Source organism: Corvus cornix, chromosome 17 (assembly GCF_000738735.6).
Source record: "Corvus cornix cornix isolate S_Up_H32 chromosome 17, ASM73873v5, whole genome shotgun sequence".
NCBI lineage: Eukaryota > Metazoa > Chordata > Aves > Passeriformes > Corvidae > Corvus > Corvus cornix.
In genome coordinates, this window is record NC_046346.1 from 409,806 (window position 1) to 431,871 (window position 22,066).

A 22,066-nucleotide genomic window follows, 5' to 3' on the forward strand; every position below is an offset into this window, starting at 1 on the left:
TAGCAATTTAGTGGTTAAATGAACTGCATTCCTTATCAGTTTAAAAGGAATGATGAATATTGGATGCTCCCTTTACTAATTAGGCTCTCTCTAGACTTTTTACACCACGCCAAGCTCAAACGAAGACAGGGTGCACCCTGCCAGCAGCCAGACCACTGCCCTCGCTGCCGCAGCCAAAGGCGCTGCAGCATCCGCCACAGAGCTGTGAACAGTGACCATGCCAGCACCTGTGCTATCACCTGCGCCTGCCCAGGTGCCCACTCAGTGACTCTACCCTACCCAGGACAGGCGGGAGTAGCAAGGACAAACCCCCAGAGCCCTGCTGGGAGACCTGGCAGCAGCACTGCCAGGGCTCTGCTTCTCTCCTCTCCTCCTCTCTGTCCTACATCCACCAAATTAGCCATGAAGTGACAGCATGTGCCACTTACACCTGCACTTCACCACCTCCTCATAGCCCAGCTCTCTGTGTACTCCCCCGGGCACAGCTGTGCAATCCTGGGGCAACAACAGCAGTTCAGGTGCAGTCCAGGATTTGCACCTATTTCCATCATTTTCCTGACAGGGTAGAGTCCTGAAATTCAGCTGCCTGCAGCTTGGAGGATGGGTGCATACATCTCCAAATGTGGTGACAGAGAACAGTAATTCTTGGAATTCTTTGGAGTATTTTTTGCAAGGCATCTTGCTCCAGGGAGAATGTTCTGGCTGCTTTGGATATCCAGAAGATTTGCTGTAATGGTGCTATTGCTTGCAAGGGAAATAAAGCCATGCCGAAATTCACAATATTTATATGTGTAGCTCTCTATGTGCAGACAAGATGCTTCATCAAGGAATATGGGCTGCATAATCATACTTTTCATTACGCTGGAACGCACACAGCCTGCTCCAGAGCAGGAGCTGTGGGAGAGCCGGCGAGTATCGGCCTCTCCTTCCTGGCCCATGCAAATGATTCCAGTGCGGGTGTCCCCACATTCCACAGGCCTGTGAGGGCCATGTGGCAGACTGCAGTGCCTGAGGCAATGGGTCCATCTGTCAGCCACTGCCCCTGTCAGGCAGCACCTTCAGATCCACTACTGCGGCCACTGCAGTCCCATGAGGTGTCTGTGAAAGCCCTGGCAACTGGGCCTGACCATCTTCTTGTACTCAGACAAAATTTTCAGGCAGAAGAGGGTAGATTTAGGCAACTGGACTCAAGTGGAATAAAAAGTGGAAAAGCCTTGAGGAATCTGGCAGCTTTGTGATGTCATCTTCCTACTCTCTCCCTTGAACCCAGCTAGATGGCATAGGAGGAGGTCTTTGTGACTAATGGTGCCTGAAGAAGCATGTGCTGCTGAGACAAGTTTCTTCCTGGTCTTAGCCTTTAGATGTGAAGCAACCTTTGCAGAGCAGGCAGCTCCTTGGCACTATGCCTAGTACACCATGCATGTGCCAGAACCGTCCCTCAAAATCACCCTCGGTTTGGTGGCTGCCTCCTGCCTGAGCTCCTCAAACATTCACATCCACAGAAGTGCAGCCCAATTCTCCCAGCAACAACTTCCCAGCATCTTTCATCAGAACTGATGAAGGTGTTTACCTGACATTGCTGAGTCAAGTCCATTTGCCTTCCTGACATGCAAGAGGCACCTAAGAGTGTCCTGCCTGCACTGTGTATTGTTAATACATGAGAAAGAAAGGTTAACCAAGACAGACATCTGGAATTAAACAGAAGGCCCCACACTTTGCCATTATATTCACCACCTGAAGTGTCTTCACTCATCATGGATCACAGAGGGCATCCCTGACCCTGGGTTTACTGCTTGACTTTATCCATACTCTGTGACTTGTGAAAGATAAGAAAAGTATTTTCCATAAAGGAAGGGTTCTTAAAAAGAAGTGAAAACAGCCCTCGTGACTTGCTCAGTGCCTGGCTGGCTACTTACCTCCTTTTCGATTTCTGCAAGGGTTTTGATTGTAATACCCAAGAGATCAACCGGCTGCATCTGGCAAGAAAGAAACAAAAATGTCAAATTCAGGGTTGGGGAGGGGTTGTGTGTTTGTTTGTTTGTTGTTTTGTTCTGTTTAGAGTCAGCAAACACTCTATCACCAGAGATTTAGAGGCACCATCTGTAAACACAGGCATGATCCTGTTCCTCATTCCTCTAGGAGAGTGAAGCAGCAGACGGTGGGTTGGGGCTACCAGCTTCAACACTGTTCTCCCTTAGCGCCACAGCTGACACTCACCTCCGTGTCGCTCTGCTCAGGTGGACCTGCCACCACCTTCCCACTGCAGGACGCAGTCTGAGCACCGGCTGGAATTCTGTGGCCACAGCACGGAGGTGTGAGCGGCACCAGCTGCGGGAAGCCCTGACCAAACTGACCATATGGTGGCAATGGTGTCTAAAGGATCCGCAGGGAGGATTAGCACGACCTAATCTCTCTGCATTTGTCCTCACAGCAGGGACTTCAGCTTTCTGGGAATAACGGCCCATAAACAACCCTCTCAGAAAGCAAGGGATGTGAAAAACCCCTGTCAGCAGGAAGAAGAAAGCACAAAGCTGGAGCACTACTGAAAAATCAGACACAGCTGATGGCCCAGTGTTTGCCTTAACAGCTTCCTGTAAATTGATTTTTAAAAAGATGCTGCTTTAGGATCAGACGGATTTGGGAACTGGTAGTGGGATGCTGAATCTTTGAGCTCTGCATCATCAGCTTTAACAAGCACTGGCCCAGTGACACCCAGAGGTCATCCTGAACCAGTACCAGTGCTTCTGTTTGGGTGAAGCAGACGTGCCCCGCTGGCGTGGCCCTGCAGTGCCCCGTGTGGGGCAGGCACCACCCAGTGCCCTCTCCGGTTCACCCACAGCCAGGCAGGACCCTCGTGGCAGCTGATGGCACTGGAGGGCACTGTGCCATTACCACTGCCCTGAACTGCTGGAGTGCCAACAGGAAGTAGTAAAGCTGATGGCACTATGCCATCCCACAACAGGTAAATCCAGGAGAACTCCACATCTGCAGCTTTCTTTACAATCTATGCTAAGAAATTAGAAATGCTTTCAGCACCAGGGAGTCCCAGTGCCATTCCTATTTTTGATGGTAATAAACCTTGAAATCCCAGGAAAATTCAGTTTTAGAAGCAATCTGGCAGAAGCCTTTCCCACCTAATGGGCAGCTATTGTGACATGCAACCTCAGCCCATCTCAAGCACTGGGTATGTATTTGGCCCCACAACAGAACCGCTCCCAGAAGCAGGTAATTTGTCTTGATGTTTTGTTATCGCTCTCCATGAAACAATGAATTTCAGACAGTGGGAGAACAACAAAGGCAACTCACCCCTTCAGGAGCACAGGCAAACTTCTCCGAAATCATAAAAGGCACTCCATCCATTGCTGAAAGGGACAAGACATCACATGTGACGTTTCCAGCTGGCTTCTGACATGCAACTTCACACATTCCCAGTGACAGACCAAGTATTCACAGCATTGACACATGACTGATTGCTCCTAAACGTTATTGCCAGCCTTTTCCTCCCTCTAAACTGCCAGTGGTTCCTTTCCATGTAAGACATAGCTGAGTCAGTCCCTACCAAACCAGGAGTTCAATGAATTCTCCCTGCTCTATCCAGATACAATTTCATGGCCTCAATTTTGCATTTTCCAATTTTGTGCAGCTGACAAAGCAGGATAGTATTTGAAACTGAAAGGAGGATGCACTTCTACTTACCACCTCCTCACCAAATCCGTTCAGCACACTTGATGGTGTCTGAGCAAGAGAATAAGGAACAGCTGGTTCAGGGCACTTGTAGCCCCTAAAGCAGTTAACACCACCACCTGCGTACCAGGCAGTAAGTTCCCACCACCTGGGCAGGATGATGACAAACACCTGGGGCCAAGCACCCTCCCTGGCCTGGCTGTTGCCAGTGCAAACTCAACAGTGAGCAGTGGAGCTCAAACACTTGCAAACCACATCTGGAGGATGCAAACCAGTGGAATATGAGGACAGACGTGAGGACATGACACCCCACACGGCGCAGCCTCATGTCACTGGGCCCAGCTTTCTCTGTAGCATAACTTAACTGGTACTCATAGCACTGTCTGCCTTTATGCCATTTTGTATATTCATCCTAGTGCAATGACGTTCAGTGTTTGTGTCTTGTTATCACCGTGTCACAGGAAGCCTCCCACAAGATGTGGTAGTACAAGGGACACACTTATTTTTAAAACATGTAACTCAGCAATTTGCACACAAGACAAAAAAGGGCACATTTCTAAGGCACCCCAGATACACCTCCTTCATTGCACTTACACCTTTAACATCTGAAGTCTTTAAATTTCAATTCTGAAAGAAATGAAAACTTCAAATTAGAGTAAATTTAAGCCCTGAGAGGCCCTCCAGTGATCCTCAAATAGGGTTTTCTTTCAGAAGGCATCTGCACCCACAAACCCAGGGCTCCTCCGTTTGCTGTTTCTAATTTCTACCAGCACCACTGAATTACCATGTTAGTGATTAAACAAGGGTCATTTAAGAATACTCAGCATTTTACATTTGCTTTGTCTATTTTCAGTTTAAAAACCCCCCTCCACAGGAGTGATTTTGTTATCAAAGGTGCTGTGTGGCAGCCACAGCACAAAGGGAAACAAAAGGAAACAGATGAAAAGCAGCATCACCAAATCCAGGAAGTTTTAAACCTGAAAGACCATCTGCATTTGTTATCCGACAGAAACCCACTTTGATCAGCCACACGCTAGCTTTTGTAAAGTAATCTAAAGGCTGAGCTATGCCAAGTGTGCGTGTCCCCGCAGCCCCCAGAGCCCCCCCCGTCCCTCGGCCACGCGCTCCAGCCCACCCTGAGCTCAGAACTACAGAGCGAAGCAGCAGATAAAAGCAGGGTGAGCCAAAGGCTCTGCAGCGCAATTAGCACTCTCCTAAACAAACGAGCTTCAACAGAGCTGTAATTAAGCAGGCCTGTAATTAAGTATATGCCCTTTATCATAACGATCATGCTTAAAAATGGCATGATGCATGGAAGTGTGTTATTAATGCTGCACTCCCCAAGCGCAGGAGCGTGTGCGGAGCCGGCGTGTCAGGCCCGTCACCAGCCTGCTGCTAAAATGCATTAAAGGCAGAAAGCAGAAAACAAGGTGCTCATTCAGCGTCTCCTTTCACAGCCAGGCACCGGTGTCACGAGGGTTTAAATACCACCAATTCTGGGAACTTTACAGAAACGAAGCCCTGGGCAGCCACTGCCACTGCCTGCCCCAGTGCCAGGAGGGCAGCAGCCCTCACCCCTTCACCCCGTGGCTTGGCCAGGCTCCAGAAGCCCTTTGGCCACCCAAGGGGCTGCAGGCAGGCAGTGGGGACCCCCAAGACAAGATGCATGGGGAGCAGTGCTCCTCCCTTGCCTCTGCTCCCCGCCTGAGCAAATGCCCCAGACAAAATAAGTGGTCTGGGGGAAAGACCCTTCTGTGCCCCCCACCTCACCCTTGGGCTGCCCTGCTCACAGGATGAGACACCCACAGCTGCTGCTGCCCAAGATGGGTTTTTCACATTCACGAGGCTTCAAGGGTGAGGCACCCTACTCCCACAGAAGCCCATGGAGACTCGTAATGATCTCCAGGCGCAGGCAACTCCAGCAACAGCAGGAAAGAGCTCCCATTGCTGTGCAGGAGCCTGACCAGTTGTCCAGCACTGGGGTGTCCAGCACCAGGGACTGGGGGTGGGGGCCACTGCTCCCACTGCACACTGTGAGGCAGCACACGACTGCTGTTTACAGTAGCAGCTAATTTAATAATAAAATTAAATGAAACCAGAAGTCTAGGAAGGCATTTTAATTCCATGTCCCTTGTTTTGATTTTGTTCTGTAAATAAACATCACCAGCAGCCTCTGATTTCTCAGTTTTTCCTTTTTCTTTTTTCCCCTCTTGCCTTTAAAGCATTCCTGGCAGGCTCTGAAGAGTGACTGCTGTGCTGAGATCCTGCCCTGTGTCACCACCTCCATGGGCAGTGTCACATTCACAGACCAGGCCCTGAGCTGCAGTTCCTGTTTTAGTCTGGCCAAAAGCTGTACCTGGTTCCTCCATGCTCTCAACCTGTGCCACATTTGAGACCAGCAGACGGTAACACCAGGGCATAAAGGAACTGGTTCTGGTGAATGATGAAGCACAGTTCTTTCCAAAGGTATCCATGGCAATTCAAAGAAAAATTACAATCCCAATTTTACAATATTACTCATATTATCACCCACTGACCCACACAGGCTTCAACTTCTTTAAAGGTTGGGACTTCAAAATATTTCTAAAGACCTATAAAATGTTTGCACCTTGCAGATTAAAGCCTCCTTGCACATGTAGGCAAAGCTGCTCTTGCCCCTCAAAGCCTCGCTGCCAGAAGGACAGCTGCCTGTCAGGGCCCTGCACCCAGGGGCTGAGCACAGGAGGCACCAGGTTCTGTCCATGCCACTATATCCACAGCACCTGCAACAGGTCAGGGAGGTGCCTGTGCTCTTCTCCCTCAAAATGGAACAAAGTAAAATCGGATTTCAGCAGGAAAACTCTTTCCAATGGCTGTTTGCTGCCTCCCAGGATCAGCTCCTTCCTGAGGGTCACAGCTAATTAACTCAGTCACTGCAATTAGATAAAAGAGCTGAAAGGAGCCAGCAGCCAAAACCAACCTCCCAAAGCCCAGCCCCAAAGGACAGTGTTCCCACGAATCCCTGACAGCAGCCAGGAAGTGCATGGATGCCTCGGTGAGGCACAGTGGACGCGCCCCTTCCTCAGTGCAGGACCACTGGAACACACAACCAGCTTCTACCTGGAGGCTCCTTCTTCACTGTAACTTACCAAGACTTGCTCTCAGGCTCTAACAGGGAGGACACCAAAGCATGCTCTATAAATCCAACTTGCTAGCTCACTTAGAAATCCTCTCTTTAATCTGTAAAAGTATTGTCACCCTCCTCTAAGCACTCGAGAGATGCTGCCTTCTGTGCTGCAGACTCCAACTAAATCTCAGTTGTCAAATTAGTAATTCATCTTTCTTGAATAACTATATTTTTAGCCAAGCTACCAGATTTAAATAATCAGACCTGCCAATGCTACCCTAATTTAAACACGCTGACGAACTTTCACAAGCAGCATCAGCTAACATAATGAGTTTCTGGATGACAAAGAACTTCAGACGGTAGCTCTCTACACTACCCAGTGTAATAAGCACTTGTTCTTTTCTACAATGTGCACATAAAAGAGAAATCTAAATAATAGTTGCTGTAATTATCTTGAAAAATATGTGGTGATTAATGGTGATTATGAAAATCTGTATAATTGTTCGCTAAAGCTCCAAAGATCAGATGCTCTCTTGAAGCAACCATCAGTGAAGAACTTGGGAACACAAAGCTAGAAGTGTGTGAGAATGGGATCACCCGTGTGCCAGCTCAGCCTTCACCCTCCTGTGACCTCTGTCAGAGGTTCCAGGATGTCCATGGTGTGACACGTGTCATTGTGGTTGAAAGCACGAAGTTCAACCTGTTATTTATGCAAATAATTAATTACTCTTGTATCCAACTCACAGTTTGTCATGACACATTAATGACTTGATAGACTTCTATGAACTAGTGAGCACAGGACAGCAGAGCGCTTTTATCGTCATTTAATTTAAAAACGATCCTGTGTGAAATTATCTAGTTGTGAGTGATGGAAGCATAAAGAACAGACTCAGCAAAGCTTCTTTTGGATCATTGCTTTATTAATGGTAACGTCAGGGAAATGAAAAATGCTAACATTGTCATATTTAACTCCTGGGTACAGATGAATCGCTGCCTCAGAGCCTGGCGGGCTCCGTTTGCACACTGCAGTGAGCGCTAATTCCTCACACCGAGATTGTGCGGATACACAGCCACGGAAGAGTTTATATACCTTAACTCCCAAGGAAATAACAGCTGTTTCTGCATTAAAGTCTCACCATAAGCTTTTATAGCTTTGGATTTCTTTATTGCTGTTTTTGCATAGCCTTTTACACTTGAATTTTCAATTTCTGGTATTAAAAATATTTAAATAAATAAATAAATGCCTTGCAAAACATTTTCCTGCATGACTGAAAATGAAGAACTGTTAATCCAAACCAACAAAAAACCCCAACACTGAGTGCACTACTGCTACCTTTAACATTTAAATGATCTTAGGTTTTAGAAAGGGCTTTCCCTAATGCTACAGAACTGTTCCCATTTTCCTCAGACCTGAATGCTAACAGAGTGTTCATCTTTTACCAAGAAGAGTATCTCATAAAACAGCCTACATCAACACCATAAAACCAGTAGAGCTCCCCTGCTTAGAGAAAACTTGATTTTCACCTAAATGGCACCGGAGGAATCTGAAAGCAGATTCAGAACCAGGGGCTGGCACAGAGCTCAGGCACAGCAGCTCTTGGAGGGAAGCCACGGTCAGGCTGGAGGGACACGCAAGCCCCTGTCTGCTGTGGCCAGCAGCGGTGCCCCCACAGAAGAGTTTCCACCGCCAGCGCTCAGCCCAGCAGCGGGGGGTGCCCCCAGCTCGCGGGAGGCTCTGAGCACCCCCTCACTGAAGCGGGAAAGCACCGCCACGTGCAGTCTGTGCCCAGCCTGGCGAGGACAAGTGACTGCTCTCTCCATCAGCATCAGAGCCCTGGGGTATGGCTGGGGCTCAGCTGCAGTGACTCCCAGCAGACAGGACATGCTGTTACCTGGGCGGGCTGAGCAGCCACGGGGAGCTGGTGGCACAGCGTGGTGCTGGCCAGGGCAGGCTGGAGCCAGGCCACCCACCCTCGGTGCCCTCTCGCAGCCCCTGCCAAGCACACAGCCCTGGCTCCTGCCCATGCCCCTCTGCTTCCCACCACACGCCCCGGCGTGAGCTCTGCACTCCTGAGCTTCTTCTGCACCCGTGCATGGAAGGTAGCACAGGACAGCTGTACAAACCAGGCACGCCTTAGCACAGGGGAAACCATTCAGAAGTATGGGAAAATGTTTTAAAATAGTTTGCAATGCATCCAGAGAAGGGTGTGAGCTTTTCAAACCAAACCAGCTCCCCACGATGCTAGGCCTCCTCCTCCTGTATTTCTATACACAGAGATTTAAACAGCAACCTGAACAGTAAATGTGTGTGCTCTGTGCTAGTGTGCACCAAGGCCCAGATGGAACCACACCAAATCACTGATGGCAAAACCTCAGGGCCAAAACAAAAGCAGCCTTTCCTGACAGCTCCTGCCAAGCTGGCTGCAACGGGGAACCTGCAGCTGCCCCAGCTGTGTTCCCCAGCTGCAAACACCATCCCCAACATGCACACAACTTCTTAGTGTCATACAAAAAAGTACGGAGGCGCAGGCAGGGGCACAGGCAGGGGTGCAGGGCTCAGCTCCACTAGCCCAAGGCACAAGCCCAAGCTCGCGAGAGCCCCTGAGCACCTCATGGGGCTCCGGGGGCAGCTGCACTGCGGGTCCCGTGGCTCCCGGGCAGCAGGAGCTCGCACCAGGGCTGTCGTGGGGCAGCAGGGGCACAGCTAGCTGGGAATGCCCAGCCCTGTGCCCTGTGCCTGGGCCTGGCCAGGCAGCAGGATGGCAGCAGCCTCAAACCACCCAATGCCTGGTGCAGTGAGTGGGAGAGCAGAGGCCTCCTGAGCTGGGGAAGGAATCTCTGCCCTGGGAAAGGTTTACAGCTTTCCTGTTCGTCTTGAAATGACTTTGATTAAAAAACCAGACCTGGACTAAATTTTCATTTTTGCTAATTTGATTGTCAGCCTTGATTTTCTCTGTTTCCTGCATAGCTCATGACATGGCACAATTAGTTACTGCTAAGATCAAGCCACAAAAACACTTGAAAAAATACCCCTGGATTTGATTATTTTCTTTTTTAAATAAAGTGAAGGTTAAGTACTGCATGGTGACGCCTAAGGAGCACCTCAGCACTGTGACTCCATCAGCACCAGAGAACATGGAGAGACTTCAAACAAGCTCTTCAAATTGCAAGTGTTTAGGAGCTCTTGATTTTATTATTTTTTAATAAAATGTCCCCTTTGAAGTCTCTGCACTACACTAAACTTCAAAGATCACACCTTAGCATGTGGTGTTTCCAAGCCACAACCCTTAATTAATTAGAGCAGAGCAGATACAAACCAGGGCACTCACGTGGAGCTGAGGCAGAGCCGGGACAGGGCCAGCTCAGTGATGGGGAGGTGAAGGCAAAGGCAAGGCAAAGGCAAAGGCAAAGGCAAAGGCAAAGGCAAAGGCAAAGGCAAAGGCAAAGGCAGGCACTCCAGCGTCTGCTCACGGCTGCATGCTGAAGAGAAACCCAGACACTTTTCCATTCCCCTCAGCTCTGGCTGTAATGACAGACTCCTTGGAAGTCATTAAACATGTAATGTCTGTCTGCCACGGCAGCCGGGCAGCACAGGCTGGAGCAGCAGTTGCAAAAAGCATCTCAGGCAGCCCCACAATGGCTGCAGTGTTCCCTGGCCAGCAGCTGTAAATTTCTGCTGCTTGATGAGAGAAACATCCACAAAGCTCGCAGTGCTGCAGGGTAGGAGCAGGGGGTATTAAATCCACACGCTGCATATTGTTACAGTGTCTGGCCCCGGAAGCTTTTTCCTTTGCTGAGCCACGTATGGTGGGTGTGAGATGGGATTTGTTGCCACCACGACAGTCCTGGGCTTCCCAGACTCTCTGGACAGCAGCCAGGTCACTGGCCAGGGGCAGATGCTCACACTTGCAATGATGCTGTGATCCTGCCCAGCAGCACCCCACACCCTCCAGCAGTGCATTGAGTGACCAACATCTGTCCCACAGGACTCCCAGGGGAGACAACAGTGCACCATCCTCTTTTTATATGGTTTTGGTTTAAGGGACTCAAGTTATTTTTAACACACAGCAGCTTTGTGTTTCCAATAAAAGCAGGAGAAAGAAGCTGGATCAGCTGCCCTGATAACACCGTGCTCTCCATTCTCTAAGCAAGCCTGCATGTTAGTGGAAAGAAACACATCACGAGCACAGCTGGGAAGGATGTGGGGATACCCATCTTCTGCCCTGGAGCTCATTGATGCACAGAACATGCTTCCACCATGCCGTGGAACACCCACCCTGCCAGAAGAGCCCGGGCACAGGCCCACAGCTAAGCCCTTATGTGCTGGGGAGGATGGCACAGGGCACGGGCACACAGCACCACCCGGCTGCAGGGGAAAGGCCCCGACACCGCGAGCTGGGGGTGAAAGGGCAGGGGAGGTGCCCTCCCCCTCCCAACAGCCAGACACAGAGCCACAGCCCTGCCGAGCCAAAAGCTCTTCTGCACGAGGAGATCCACTGCGCCACTCGGGATCCAGATCTTCTAATAGGATTTAATTTTTAAGTGCTCAAAATCATTACTGGAACTACATATTTCTATCAGGTAAATTTCATTTGCATATGCAAATGATATCTAAATACATTGCACCATTAATATGATCAGTAATTACATAATAATAGTCACCAATCTCCACACACATCAAACTTACAGTTTTGTAGCTATTAAGGAAACTGTGCTTTGTAATTAAGACAATCCTCATTTCCAGATGCTAATTAACTATATAATAATTAGCTTCTTTTGCTAATGCAAATTAAGTATTTTCATCCTTATTGGTAAAAGAGTTGCTTATCACTTACAAAAGAGACAACCTAGAAATAATCCCTCCTCCCTTCTAAAGGTGAAAAGGTAACTTCATTTTTACCAGTCTCATTTGTGAATGCAAATTAGCCCTGATTAATCAAATCACAGATTAATGTGCCCATCTTGTAGCACGGCCAGTGCCTGGCGTGGCCCTCCAGCCCTCGGAGGATGAGGGCCACTGGTGGCCCACAGAAGCCCCCGGCTCCCCTCCGTTGGTGCCGGCACTGCAGAGCTCCCTGCCCCAGCACGGTGGGGATCGGCCACCGGCCCCACCCAGGGACACGCCGTGCCACCCGGCCAGGCCGAGGAGCACCCGGAGCCACCCCGCACGTGGCCGTGCCACCAAGCCCTGGGCCGGTGGGGAGTGGCAGCAGGTGCAAGTGGGAGCGCTGCCAGCCTGCCAAGCCACCACGGCAGGGCTCGGCCTTGGCGCAGCGCATTCATCATCTGCTAAACCAATCCACCCACTCTGCACCACCATTTGTCATTAATTATGCTAATCAGCACACCATTACTCTCCGATGACACCACGGCACTTATTAGCCAGTTATGGTTTTTCAAAAGCACAGCTCATTGTGTATGTGAGTGCTGCGCCTGCATTAGCCTACAGGGAAGAAATGTCCAATTATGAAAAGAAGAAATTTGCCATTATCTCCCTCTAACAAACCAATTTAGTAATTATAAAAGTCTCTGAACTCAGAAGGATTTGTTAAGAAGAGCTGAGTGATGAAACCAGAGAATTTTCTTTGCAATAACTTTCTGAGTTGGAACCGAAGTGACAACAGAGAATGAGCAGTTTTTATTATCTTAATTACGACTCTTGCATCTTCACTTTAGACGATCAAAAAGCAGAATTTATCTAAACACGGGCCTGTATTTGGCTCTTCCCTTAAACCATGTGATTTGTTTATTTTAATAGATATGCAACCAAATGTGTGCAGCATGCCACAGACACTGAGACGGGCTCAGCCAGCTCCCAGCCCGCAGCCCTGAAGCGTGGATGCGATGACACAGCAGCCGCCCACGCAAAGCCCCCGCAGGCCCGAGGCACGCGCCAGGAGTGGGGACACCGCCCTGGGCTGACACAGCTACAGGGATGGAGCCGGGCCCTGAAGACTCCGTGGAAAACTGGCTTTGTTGGAGCATCCAATTCCTCCACAATTCCTATGTTGATTTGCTCACTGCAAGGGGACACGGCTAGTTTTAGAAGCTTAATATGTGTTAAGAGCTCATTAATATCATCAGAGTAAATGGGCCTATTAAAACATCTTTAAGCAATATCTGAACATACATCTCCCTAAACTATATTTAATGACTGTACTTAAGATACATTATATGAAAGTCTTAATGAGACATTAGACAGCATTTTGAAGATTAAAATTAGAGAATCCATATAAAGTCTGTCCACTTAATGTAGCCTTAAGCTACACTGATGAAATACATTACCACCAAATTATTACTTCATTAGAACAAATATTTTCTAATAATTTCTGATTTATGCCATTAGTTGTCTGCATATATATTATATATTCATATCTATATGTACATATAAAAGTATACACAAAACTATTTTCTAGTTCAAAAGGAGATACGAGAAATTCTGAGCTTTCTAATAGCTGAGTTAATTACTTGTCTTTTTTTCTATTGAGTTAAAAATATGCACTCTTCATAAAAGTCCATTTACAGTGCCCCCACTTATCCACTCACCATAAGGTCATTTTTTAAACATTTGCTGTTCTGCTTTTCAAGGATCAGTAAGATGCCTTGGGCTTGGCCCCTTTGGGCCCTCCAGAGGTTGAGGCATGGTGGCAGTGCAGCCCCCAGGGTGGACCCCAGCCCGAGGCCAAGGAGGACCCTTGCTCTGCGTGCTGCCCGTGGCCCGGCGAGGGATGGGACCTACCGAAATTACCCATGGCCTGACAGTACTTCTGGACAAACCTAAAGCAGTGCCCATGGCACTGTCCCCCTGCTCTGGCAGGAGCCCCTGCCCACAGCATGCCCATGGATGGGCACCCACCCTGGGCCCTGGTGCAGCACAGCCAGGACAGCAAGGCCACGGGACACCTCCCTCAAATAACTGCCAAAACAAATTGCAATAAACTAATTAGCAAGAGAGTTTTATGTGTGGCTTATTTTGTATAAACAGCTTTTCATTAGATAAATGAAGCCCAACAACCTTTACAAATGTTTTCAATTATGAAATGATGCCATTGAGATATCCGGATGGTGATAATCAGGGAAAACACCAGTGACATCTCCTGCTCGGAGCCGGAACGTGCTGCCTGGATGGCTGCTCCTCCCAGTACCATCCCACCCAGCCACACCAGGCATTTAAAAACTCCTGCTTTATTTGACGGAATCCGTAGCAACAAGACTATTTACATTTATTCTGCCCAAGCCTTCTGTCCAAAAGAGCGAACATCTCATTGTAACAATTTTGCATTTTTAACCGTGCAAATTAAGCATTCTTCATAAATAACAGCCTGGTTTGCTGCACTGCAACTCCTTTTTATTAGCAGCACAGAAATGCACAATGAGCAACGTGTTCTATTATTCTTTGTCAAATCACAGAATGCTACATTAGAATAACTCTGCTGGTCAATGTAATATAGTAGATTAAATTCAACTTCTGTGCAAAACCCACTGTAAAACAGCATGATAAGAAGGCTATAAAAAATTTAATTTTACTCCAAACTCCATCAAAAAAAAAAAAATGGTGTGAAAAGTAATTTTGCATAATCAGTATGCGCCATCTGGAACAATTAACCGATTTCTATAGAACTATGAGGATCAGTCATATCTGCTTATTAAAGATCAGAAATTATACAAGTAATAAATCCTTGAAAAAACTAAGCGTACTCCCGCCTGTCAATGCTATTTTAACTTCAAATACTGAAGAACGCCTGATAAGGCTGAAAAGAAGAGATTAATATATGCAAATTACATCCAGCATTTAAAATCCCCAACAACTGTCTCTGGTTTTCTGTCCCTTATTGCTGCCTTTATGTTTTATTCATACACCAACTCACCTGTCACTTCATAAGCTATAATATTATGGGGGGTATTATTAAACAGCATAAAGCCAAGCTTTAATTGGAAAGCTTCATTGCATTTTCCAATTATTTGGAGTAAATTAAAAGCAGATGCACATAGTTTAATAAGGAGTCTAATATCAGTTCCAGGAAATCAAAATTCATTGTCATTACTATGCTGTGATAGTTTTGCAAACTGTACTCAATTTTGGAGGTTTTGAAAAGAAAATCTGTCTCTGCAATCTGTTAATTGTCATTTGGTTAATAACTGTTTAAATATCCAAACCTCTGAGCGGCTTCCCATTTAAAAAAAATTAAACTCTGGCACTCGGCAAAGCAAAACAAACACAGCACAGGCCACCCCAAGGTTGTGCTCCACGGAACGGCGCCAGTCCCGCAAGCTCATCCTCCTCCATCAGCCACTGGCCCTCACCCACTGCTGCTGCGGGGCGTGCAGAACGAGGGCCCCCCTGTCCGGGGCATCCACGTCACCTCGCCATCGCCCTTCCCTCCATCACCCCCACTGCAGCCCCCGCATGTACCCCCAGGCTGTCCCCGGTACACCTGCTCATACATAATTCAAGGCTACAGGGTTACAGCCAGATAATCCTCCCGGCAGAGTCTGAGCAGCCTCCTTGGAAGGTGACGTGTGAGCTGAGGGACACGAGCAGGAGGGGACACGGCTCCCCTGCCCGCCTGCCGCGCCGAAGGGAGCTGGGACCAATGCGAGGGCAGGGCAGCACCCAGCCAGGGCCTCCACCTCCCACACCAGCACATGGCGCTGAGCAGAGGAAAACAACGAATGGCACTTCAGGTGACAGCAGGTTCATCAAAAAATTGTCTGTCCTAAAAATGTCACCTGTGGGAGAACTCATGGTTCCATCATCCCCATTTGGGGCTGCTGCCCCAGCACAGCCTGGATAACATGTGGGCCATGCTGACACAGCACACCAAGGGTCTGTACACCACGGATGGGCTAATTTAATAACAAAGATACTTTTTGAATCTCATTAAGTATAGTATTAAGTAACACACATCCCCTTCTGAAATATGCAGCTGCAGCATTTTACATGAGACTCCAGCCTCCCTGAACTGTTGGATATTAATAGAGCCTTTCATAGCTGGAAGATTATCCAGGTCTCTTAGTCCAAAGACTGGAAATTGCAATAGAGTAAAGAACAGGCTGACTTTAATCTCAGCTTCAGTAAAGAGGTTTCAATGCAGAATAAAGCCTGTGTCACAACTTGTCTGGCTTGTGGACCATCCTGATTAAAATTCAGTGTCACAAAATACAAATTTAGTTCCGCTTCTGCTCTTAAAAAGTGCCAAGAACGTAAGTGAAGGGATGGGAACCAACAGTAAGATGCAGCACAGGACCTTCCCCTCCAAGACTGGGGGTCTCAAACCCCTTGAACATTGGAGGCGATTGCAGAACCACCAGGAACTGTGCTAGAAGATGAAGATAAAAGCAATCCTTTGTGCACTGAGCCAAAAAATAGAATCTCCCTTTTTTTTCAAAATTACCTGTTTTAGTAAAGCAGACATGCTGTGCCAAGTACATAATTTAATTATCTACAAAAAGGATGAAGCAAAACAATAGTTTGTGAAAATAATTTATTAACCTCTGATTAAAACATCTGTCCTCCTACACACAGAAGAGAGCAACAGTGTCTTTTAAAAGGAAAGAGACAACTAAGGAAGTGGCACACGCGGCCAGATAACCTGGCATTTTACAACAAGAAGGAAGTTGACATATGGGCACTGAAATACAACAAAATCTGTATCTAGAAAGACCTCTGAAAGAGACTTCTTTTGTCACTACCAAGGAAAAAAAAAGGGGGGGGGGGGGGATAGATAGCCCAAGGCATTCCCAAGTTAGCCCCTCCTGAACAGGAGGAGGAACCAGGAAGCAAACTGCTGTCTTAGGAGCAGTGTGTGAAGCAAACGCTTCCCACGCCACTGCCCAGACAGATGACACCTGCCCCCTGCCGAGAGCCGCAGCTTGCAGGACGGAAAAGCAACTCGGCTTCCTTCTCAGGAATCCACTGGCTTTGATGTTTTTCCAGATCATTAACATCAGTTTCCACTCTCCCTGCTGCCTCCAGAGAGCTGGATTAGAAACCTGCGTGGAGCGAACGCCAAATGTCGCTGCAGTGCCTGCAGGAACAGCCCACGCTCCTGCAGACGAACCCCAGCTCAGCTCGACCTCGTGCCATGGCCAGACCCCGGCTCACCCTGCCCTGGCTGGGCTGCACCAGGCTGAGACCCTCTGTCCCCTCCCCAAGGGGGCTCTGCCCCTGGGCTTCCTGCTGGGAACGCTCACCTGTGTGACCCAGCAGGTGGAATTTGGACCAGAGCCTCTGCCCACAGTGTTTCCCTCTCCAACCTCTCAGACCACAGTTTGCTTTGACCTTTCACAGGAAGTGTCTTAAAGAGGGCAATAAATATTTAAATATAATAAAAAACTATTTATATATAAATACAATATATACTCATTTAAGTAAATATTTACCTCCCTAAGGTAATAAATATTGGTGCTTGATTCCAAAATAAACAAGCCAGAGCTGTGGAGAAACTGGCACCTGTAAGAGCTGCACACGGAAACCTCCTCCTCCAAGGCACGCTGGCACGCACACTCCAGCCAACGCTGCGCTGGCAGCCGGCTGCACTTCCCTTCCCTGATGCTCAGCCCAGCTTCTCACAGAAAAATACTTCACGCAAATAACCTGATATGTATTGACTAAAGCGGTTAAAGACAATTACAAAACAGTACCTTTCAGGTAAGAAATACATGCAAAGCATGTATTTTTGAGCATCAAATGACTGCTCAAAAACCCATCGCTCCTCAGGAAAATGAACAGCAGGTGCTGCGGCCTCGGTCCCAGCATGGACGTTGCTTTATTGGAACATAAAGTGTGTGATGCTTTTTGGGATCTGACATCTAAACTCCAACCCAGAGGACATGGCTTTTCTCCCCTTAAAGAGAAGGAAAACCTTCACCTGCAGCTCAGCAAGGTCTTGAACTGAACTGAGAATGCTCCAAGTGGTGAGAGATTCTGTGCTTCTGGATCCTGTTTTATTTCTATGGATTAACATGACGTGAGGATGGATGCCCAAATTTATGGATGACGTGTTATAATGTCCAGCTAACACGATTCACTTCTGAAGGTACTTGCACAAATACTTTAATTGTTTGGGGCTGACTACCAACAACATATATCAAAGTATGTTCTGCTTTTGTTCTACTGCTTTCCCAGCACAGTTTCCACATTTAAGTGTTCAAAAGATGAACCTTGGTCCTACCCAAGGGTAACTGATCATCTTGCTATCTCCAAATTTCTGCCAGAATAAATATCCTTGGAAAGGTTCATATGACTGAAGATGGGTTTCTGGCTACACACTGCCAGCTGCAGCAGGATCTGGAAGTTCATACACTCATCTCCTGCACAAAACTGGTGCACAGAGGCTTTAACTGCTTTGTGTACACATTCTGATGGGGTTGTACAGACTCCATACAACACAATTTCTATCCTAATCTGAGAACAAGCCAAGAGAAGGGAAGAGATTGTTCTAGAGTCAAATTACATATGCTTATCTGCTGCTGCCCCAAAACACATCTATCTGTAATAGAACGCTGAAGATGGCTACAGCAAAATTTCAGGGGGAAAAAAAAGACAACCCTGCTCAGCAGAATGCACAGATCATTGGCAGCAAGGGCTGGAACCCACTGCTTAGCAACTTAAGAGTGCTGCAGTGGTGTTAGAGCCCATCCAATTAGTGAGGCCTGCAGAATATTTGCACTCCTGCATCTCTTGGTTCCTCCTGAAAGGGTTAAAGATTATTATTAGCATATAATTTACAGGTCCCTTCTCCCAGGAAAGAAATAATGCACAGTAAATGCCACATTCATTTTAATAATACATGTTACAGTCTGTGCCCAACATCTGCACAAAGGTAAAGCAGACAGATTTTTTTGACATGTCCCACTCTGCCATCGAAACACAGGCTTTTTGTTTTGTAAGTGACGGAAGGTTTAATCAAGAAAGCAGGCAATTCATCAATCGAAACAAGGCTGCTCACACTGCCCTGACAGCACACACATGGTTTTATACAGAAGAAACCTGGCCACCTGTCAGCGGCACCTTTTACATCAGGATATACAAATACACTGGGTGATCAATCCTCCAGCTCTTCCCATTCATTTCTTCATTTTCTTATTGTATTTTTCTTTATGCTAGATGTTGCCCTCATTCTCTGCAGGAATAGATGGGAGACAAGGCAAGCTATGGCTGTTTATACACTATCATAAAAATTTATATACTCTTAGAGTGACTTATTTCCCTTCTATTTGACTACCATTATTATAAATTATTATAAATAATTTTTCACTTCATTGAGGAATTTTCCCTGTATATTACTATCTGTTCCTGCCTGTGAGGGCTGCCTCTCCCTCACTGTGCTTGTGCCTCTGATAAGCTGAAGCAATATGCAGGCAGAAGATGCTCAAGTCTGAAATGAAGGCAGTATGTAGTCACAACAACATCTTAATTAAACTGAAGGCCATGAGGAAAGACTGCGCTGTGAAATACTGAGCCATGTCTGTCAACAGGTCTGTCTGGAGTGAGGCATTCTTCTTCCAGCAGCTGTCTGCCCCAATAAGCACATTAAACCTGTCAGCTCCTTGGCACCCTGCTCCCAGCAGCACCCACAGACATTCTGCACATCAACTTAGAACTAATTCTGCCTTTTGGTCTGGGGTGCATGGCATGGGGTGGGACCAGGGAGGCTGTGGGGCACAAGGATGATGCCCGCAGTGCCAGTGCTGCGCTGCTGCGGCACGTGACAGGCTCCCGCCATGAGCTGTGGGCAGTGCTTCCCTATCTGCACCCTGCCAGGGACTCACTCACCAGTTTACTGTGCCAAGAGAAGTCTCCTTAACTTTCTGGTCACCCAGTGTGTCATGGCCAAGACTGGCAATGACAAATGACTGATTAAAAACTATAATTGCTGCTTACAGGACCATTTTTTCCTTGACTCCAGTTTTGTGCAAACAACAACTGCATTACAGTGCCCAAGGGGTAATGGGCAGTTCCAGTGAGGATATGGTCATTCTGCCAAAATATATTTGCGATACAAAGTAGGATTGACAGCCAAAATGCATCTAACCTCCCACAAACATGCTGAACTGCAGCTGGAAGCATTGTTTTCATCGAATACTGAGAAGATCTTGGGTCTCTACAGACAGCGAAGAGAGCCCACGCTGCAGCTCTTCACTCTACCCCCATTACAGCCCTCCAAGCACAGACTGAGGCCATACCAAAACTGGAAGAGACTGTTCATAATGGCTTTTGTTGCCCTCACCAGCCCCAAGAACCCCTTTTCTGATGTGGGAGCCAAGAGAGGGAGCCCACAGGCCTGTCCATACATGGAGAGGGACCCTGTGTCTGCTGGAGGCCCAGCTCCCCTCACCCAGCACGCTGGCCCCGTGCCACCGTGGCCTGCACATCCTCCCTGCACCCACAGCTGCGGTGGGGACCCACCCGGCAAAGGGAGCCCGGCAGCGTGGCTCAGGCCGGCAGTGGCAGCCTGTTCCTAAATCTCCTGTTGCCATGGCACTGCAGAGAGCACTCCAGGCAGTCCGGACTGGCTGCACATGACACCGACAGAACAGGAAACTTGGGAATGGCTTCCAGAGCGCGTCTGGGGGCTAATCCACCTCGGCGAGGTTTAAGCACACAAAGAGAATTGTCACGGCACCTCACTGCAGCTGCTGACAAGGCAGCCGTGGTCAGGAGCTGTGCATGAAAATCCTGTCAATGCACAGGATGTGTCATATAACAAGACCCTTTCTTTGGAAAGAGCTCACAGCTGAAATAGCCATTACAACACACGCACAACTCATATAACAGCGTTTCTGGAGGAGAATGTGCAACTGGAGGAAAAATAAGAGTTATATACTTGAAAATGTGCTCAAGCAAACATGAAGAACTAATGCCCTGTCCAGTTCCACAGGCCTTGTTTTGTGCTTTGCCTGTAAGGATCTGGTAAAGCGTTCAGGCTCTCTGTAAAGCAGGCACCTCCTCAGGCTGCACCATGTGCAGAGGCCAGCACATCCTGTAGAAAGGCCAGTCCCAGTAACACCCACACAGAGCTGCTGCAGTTGGTGCATTTGGCACTTTCCCAGGAGAGAAAGCACAGCTTCCCATCCCCACACAGAATTGTCTCATGCGAACACAGGAACACACCTTCCCTTTCATTTCCAAATGTATTGGGGTAGGAGAGTAACAAGAAAAACGAGGACTGACAAGGATTACGCAATTATTATACTCTATCTCTGTAGGAACCTGAAGCTGCAGTTCCAGGCAGAGATTACCTTTTAAATAACCCTTTGATTATGGTGCACGAATTAATGCCATGTTCCCATGTTACAAGTGTCACTCACTATTAATAGGAAGAACCTGTGAATGGTACATTTTTGCCATCTTCTCTTCCCTGATTATGCACAAGCAGTTTCGACTGCACAGCCCACTGAATCCACTGCTGGATTTCCAAACTGTCCTAAAATGTCCTTCAGCCAGATGAAGGGACTAGACGTTCATTAAGTTTTGACAGAGTCAGGTTTAAAGCCAGTGTCTTTTTCCTCTTGCAAAAACAACGTAACAGAGCAGAACTTGTGCTAAGTGTGATTCTACCATGCCTATGACAATATTTGTTCAGGTGTAATAGTACTACAAAAAAAATAAACTGGAAAAACTGTTGCACCCCAGCACTGCGGAGCTGGAGCACAGAGCACAAACTGGACCCCAGGAGAAGGGGTGGGTTAAATGCACTCCTGCACCAGAGCTGTGCCCAGCACTTCTTACTCCACAGAACCAAAACTCCCTTTGCTGTGCTCCACGAACACCTCCCAGACCACACAGCTCTGAGCACCTCCCAGAGTGACAGGGCCCACAAAGCACAACTCTAAAGCATCCTGGCCTCCTGCTTCCAGAGCCTGTTCTTCTTGGGCCCAGAGAACCTGGCTAAATTTCTTTTGAGCTCACTCCTCCTTTAAGAAAGTGAGCACTCAGAGCCAGAACCTCCTCCCAAAGAGCAGAGCTGCCAGGGACAGCTCACAGGAACCCCAACTCCAACCCAACCCACTGTGCAGTCCTGAGGCACAGTAACAGGTACCTCTACCTGCATGGGGGAAGGAACAGCCTTGATCTTCCCCACTCTATTTCAGTAAACAACTCCCTGCAGATTAGTACTAGTTAAAAATAAAAACTGGCTAAAATATTCATTGGCAGGTTTTTTCCATGTTAATATCCGGAAATTATTACTGGCTCTAGCACTTGTATACTGGCTTGGAATGATGAACAGAGCGAAAGCTGCAGCTAGAGAGACCAAGTGTGCATGTGTAAGC

General features: G+C 47.8%; 1 protein-coding gene across 9 annotated transcripts in view; it reads right to left on the minus strand.

The window, feature by feature from the left end:
- MVB12B (multivesicular body subunit 12B) overlaps positions 1-22,066 on the minus strand; it is a 59,627-nt gene that overhangs the window by 6,802 nt on the left and 30,759 nt on the right. For all 9 annotated transcript variants that reach the window (XM_039561465.1, XM_039561466.1, XM_039561463.1 and 6 more), the window contains 2 exons: positions 3,307-3,362; positions 1,917-1,976 (listed from right to left, as the gene is read on the minus strand). In XM_039561465.1, coding sequence (XP_039417399.1) covers positions 1,917-1,976; positions 3,307-3,362 — 116 coding nt within the window. The remainder of the gene's footprint in view (positions 1-1,916; positions 1,977-3,306; positions 3,363-22,066) is intronic.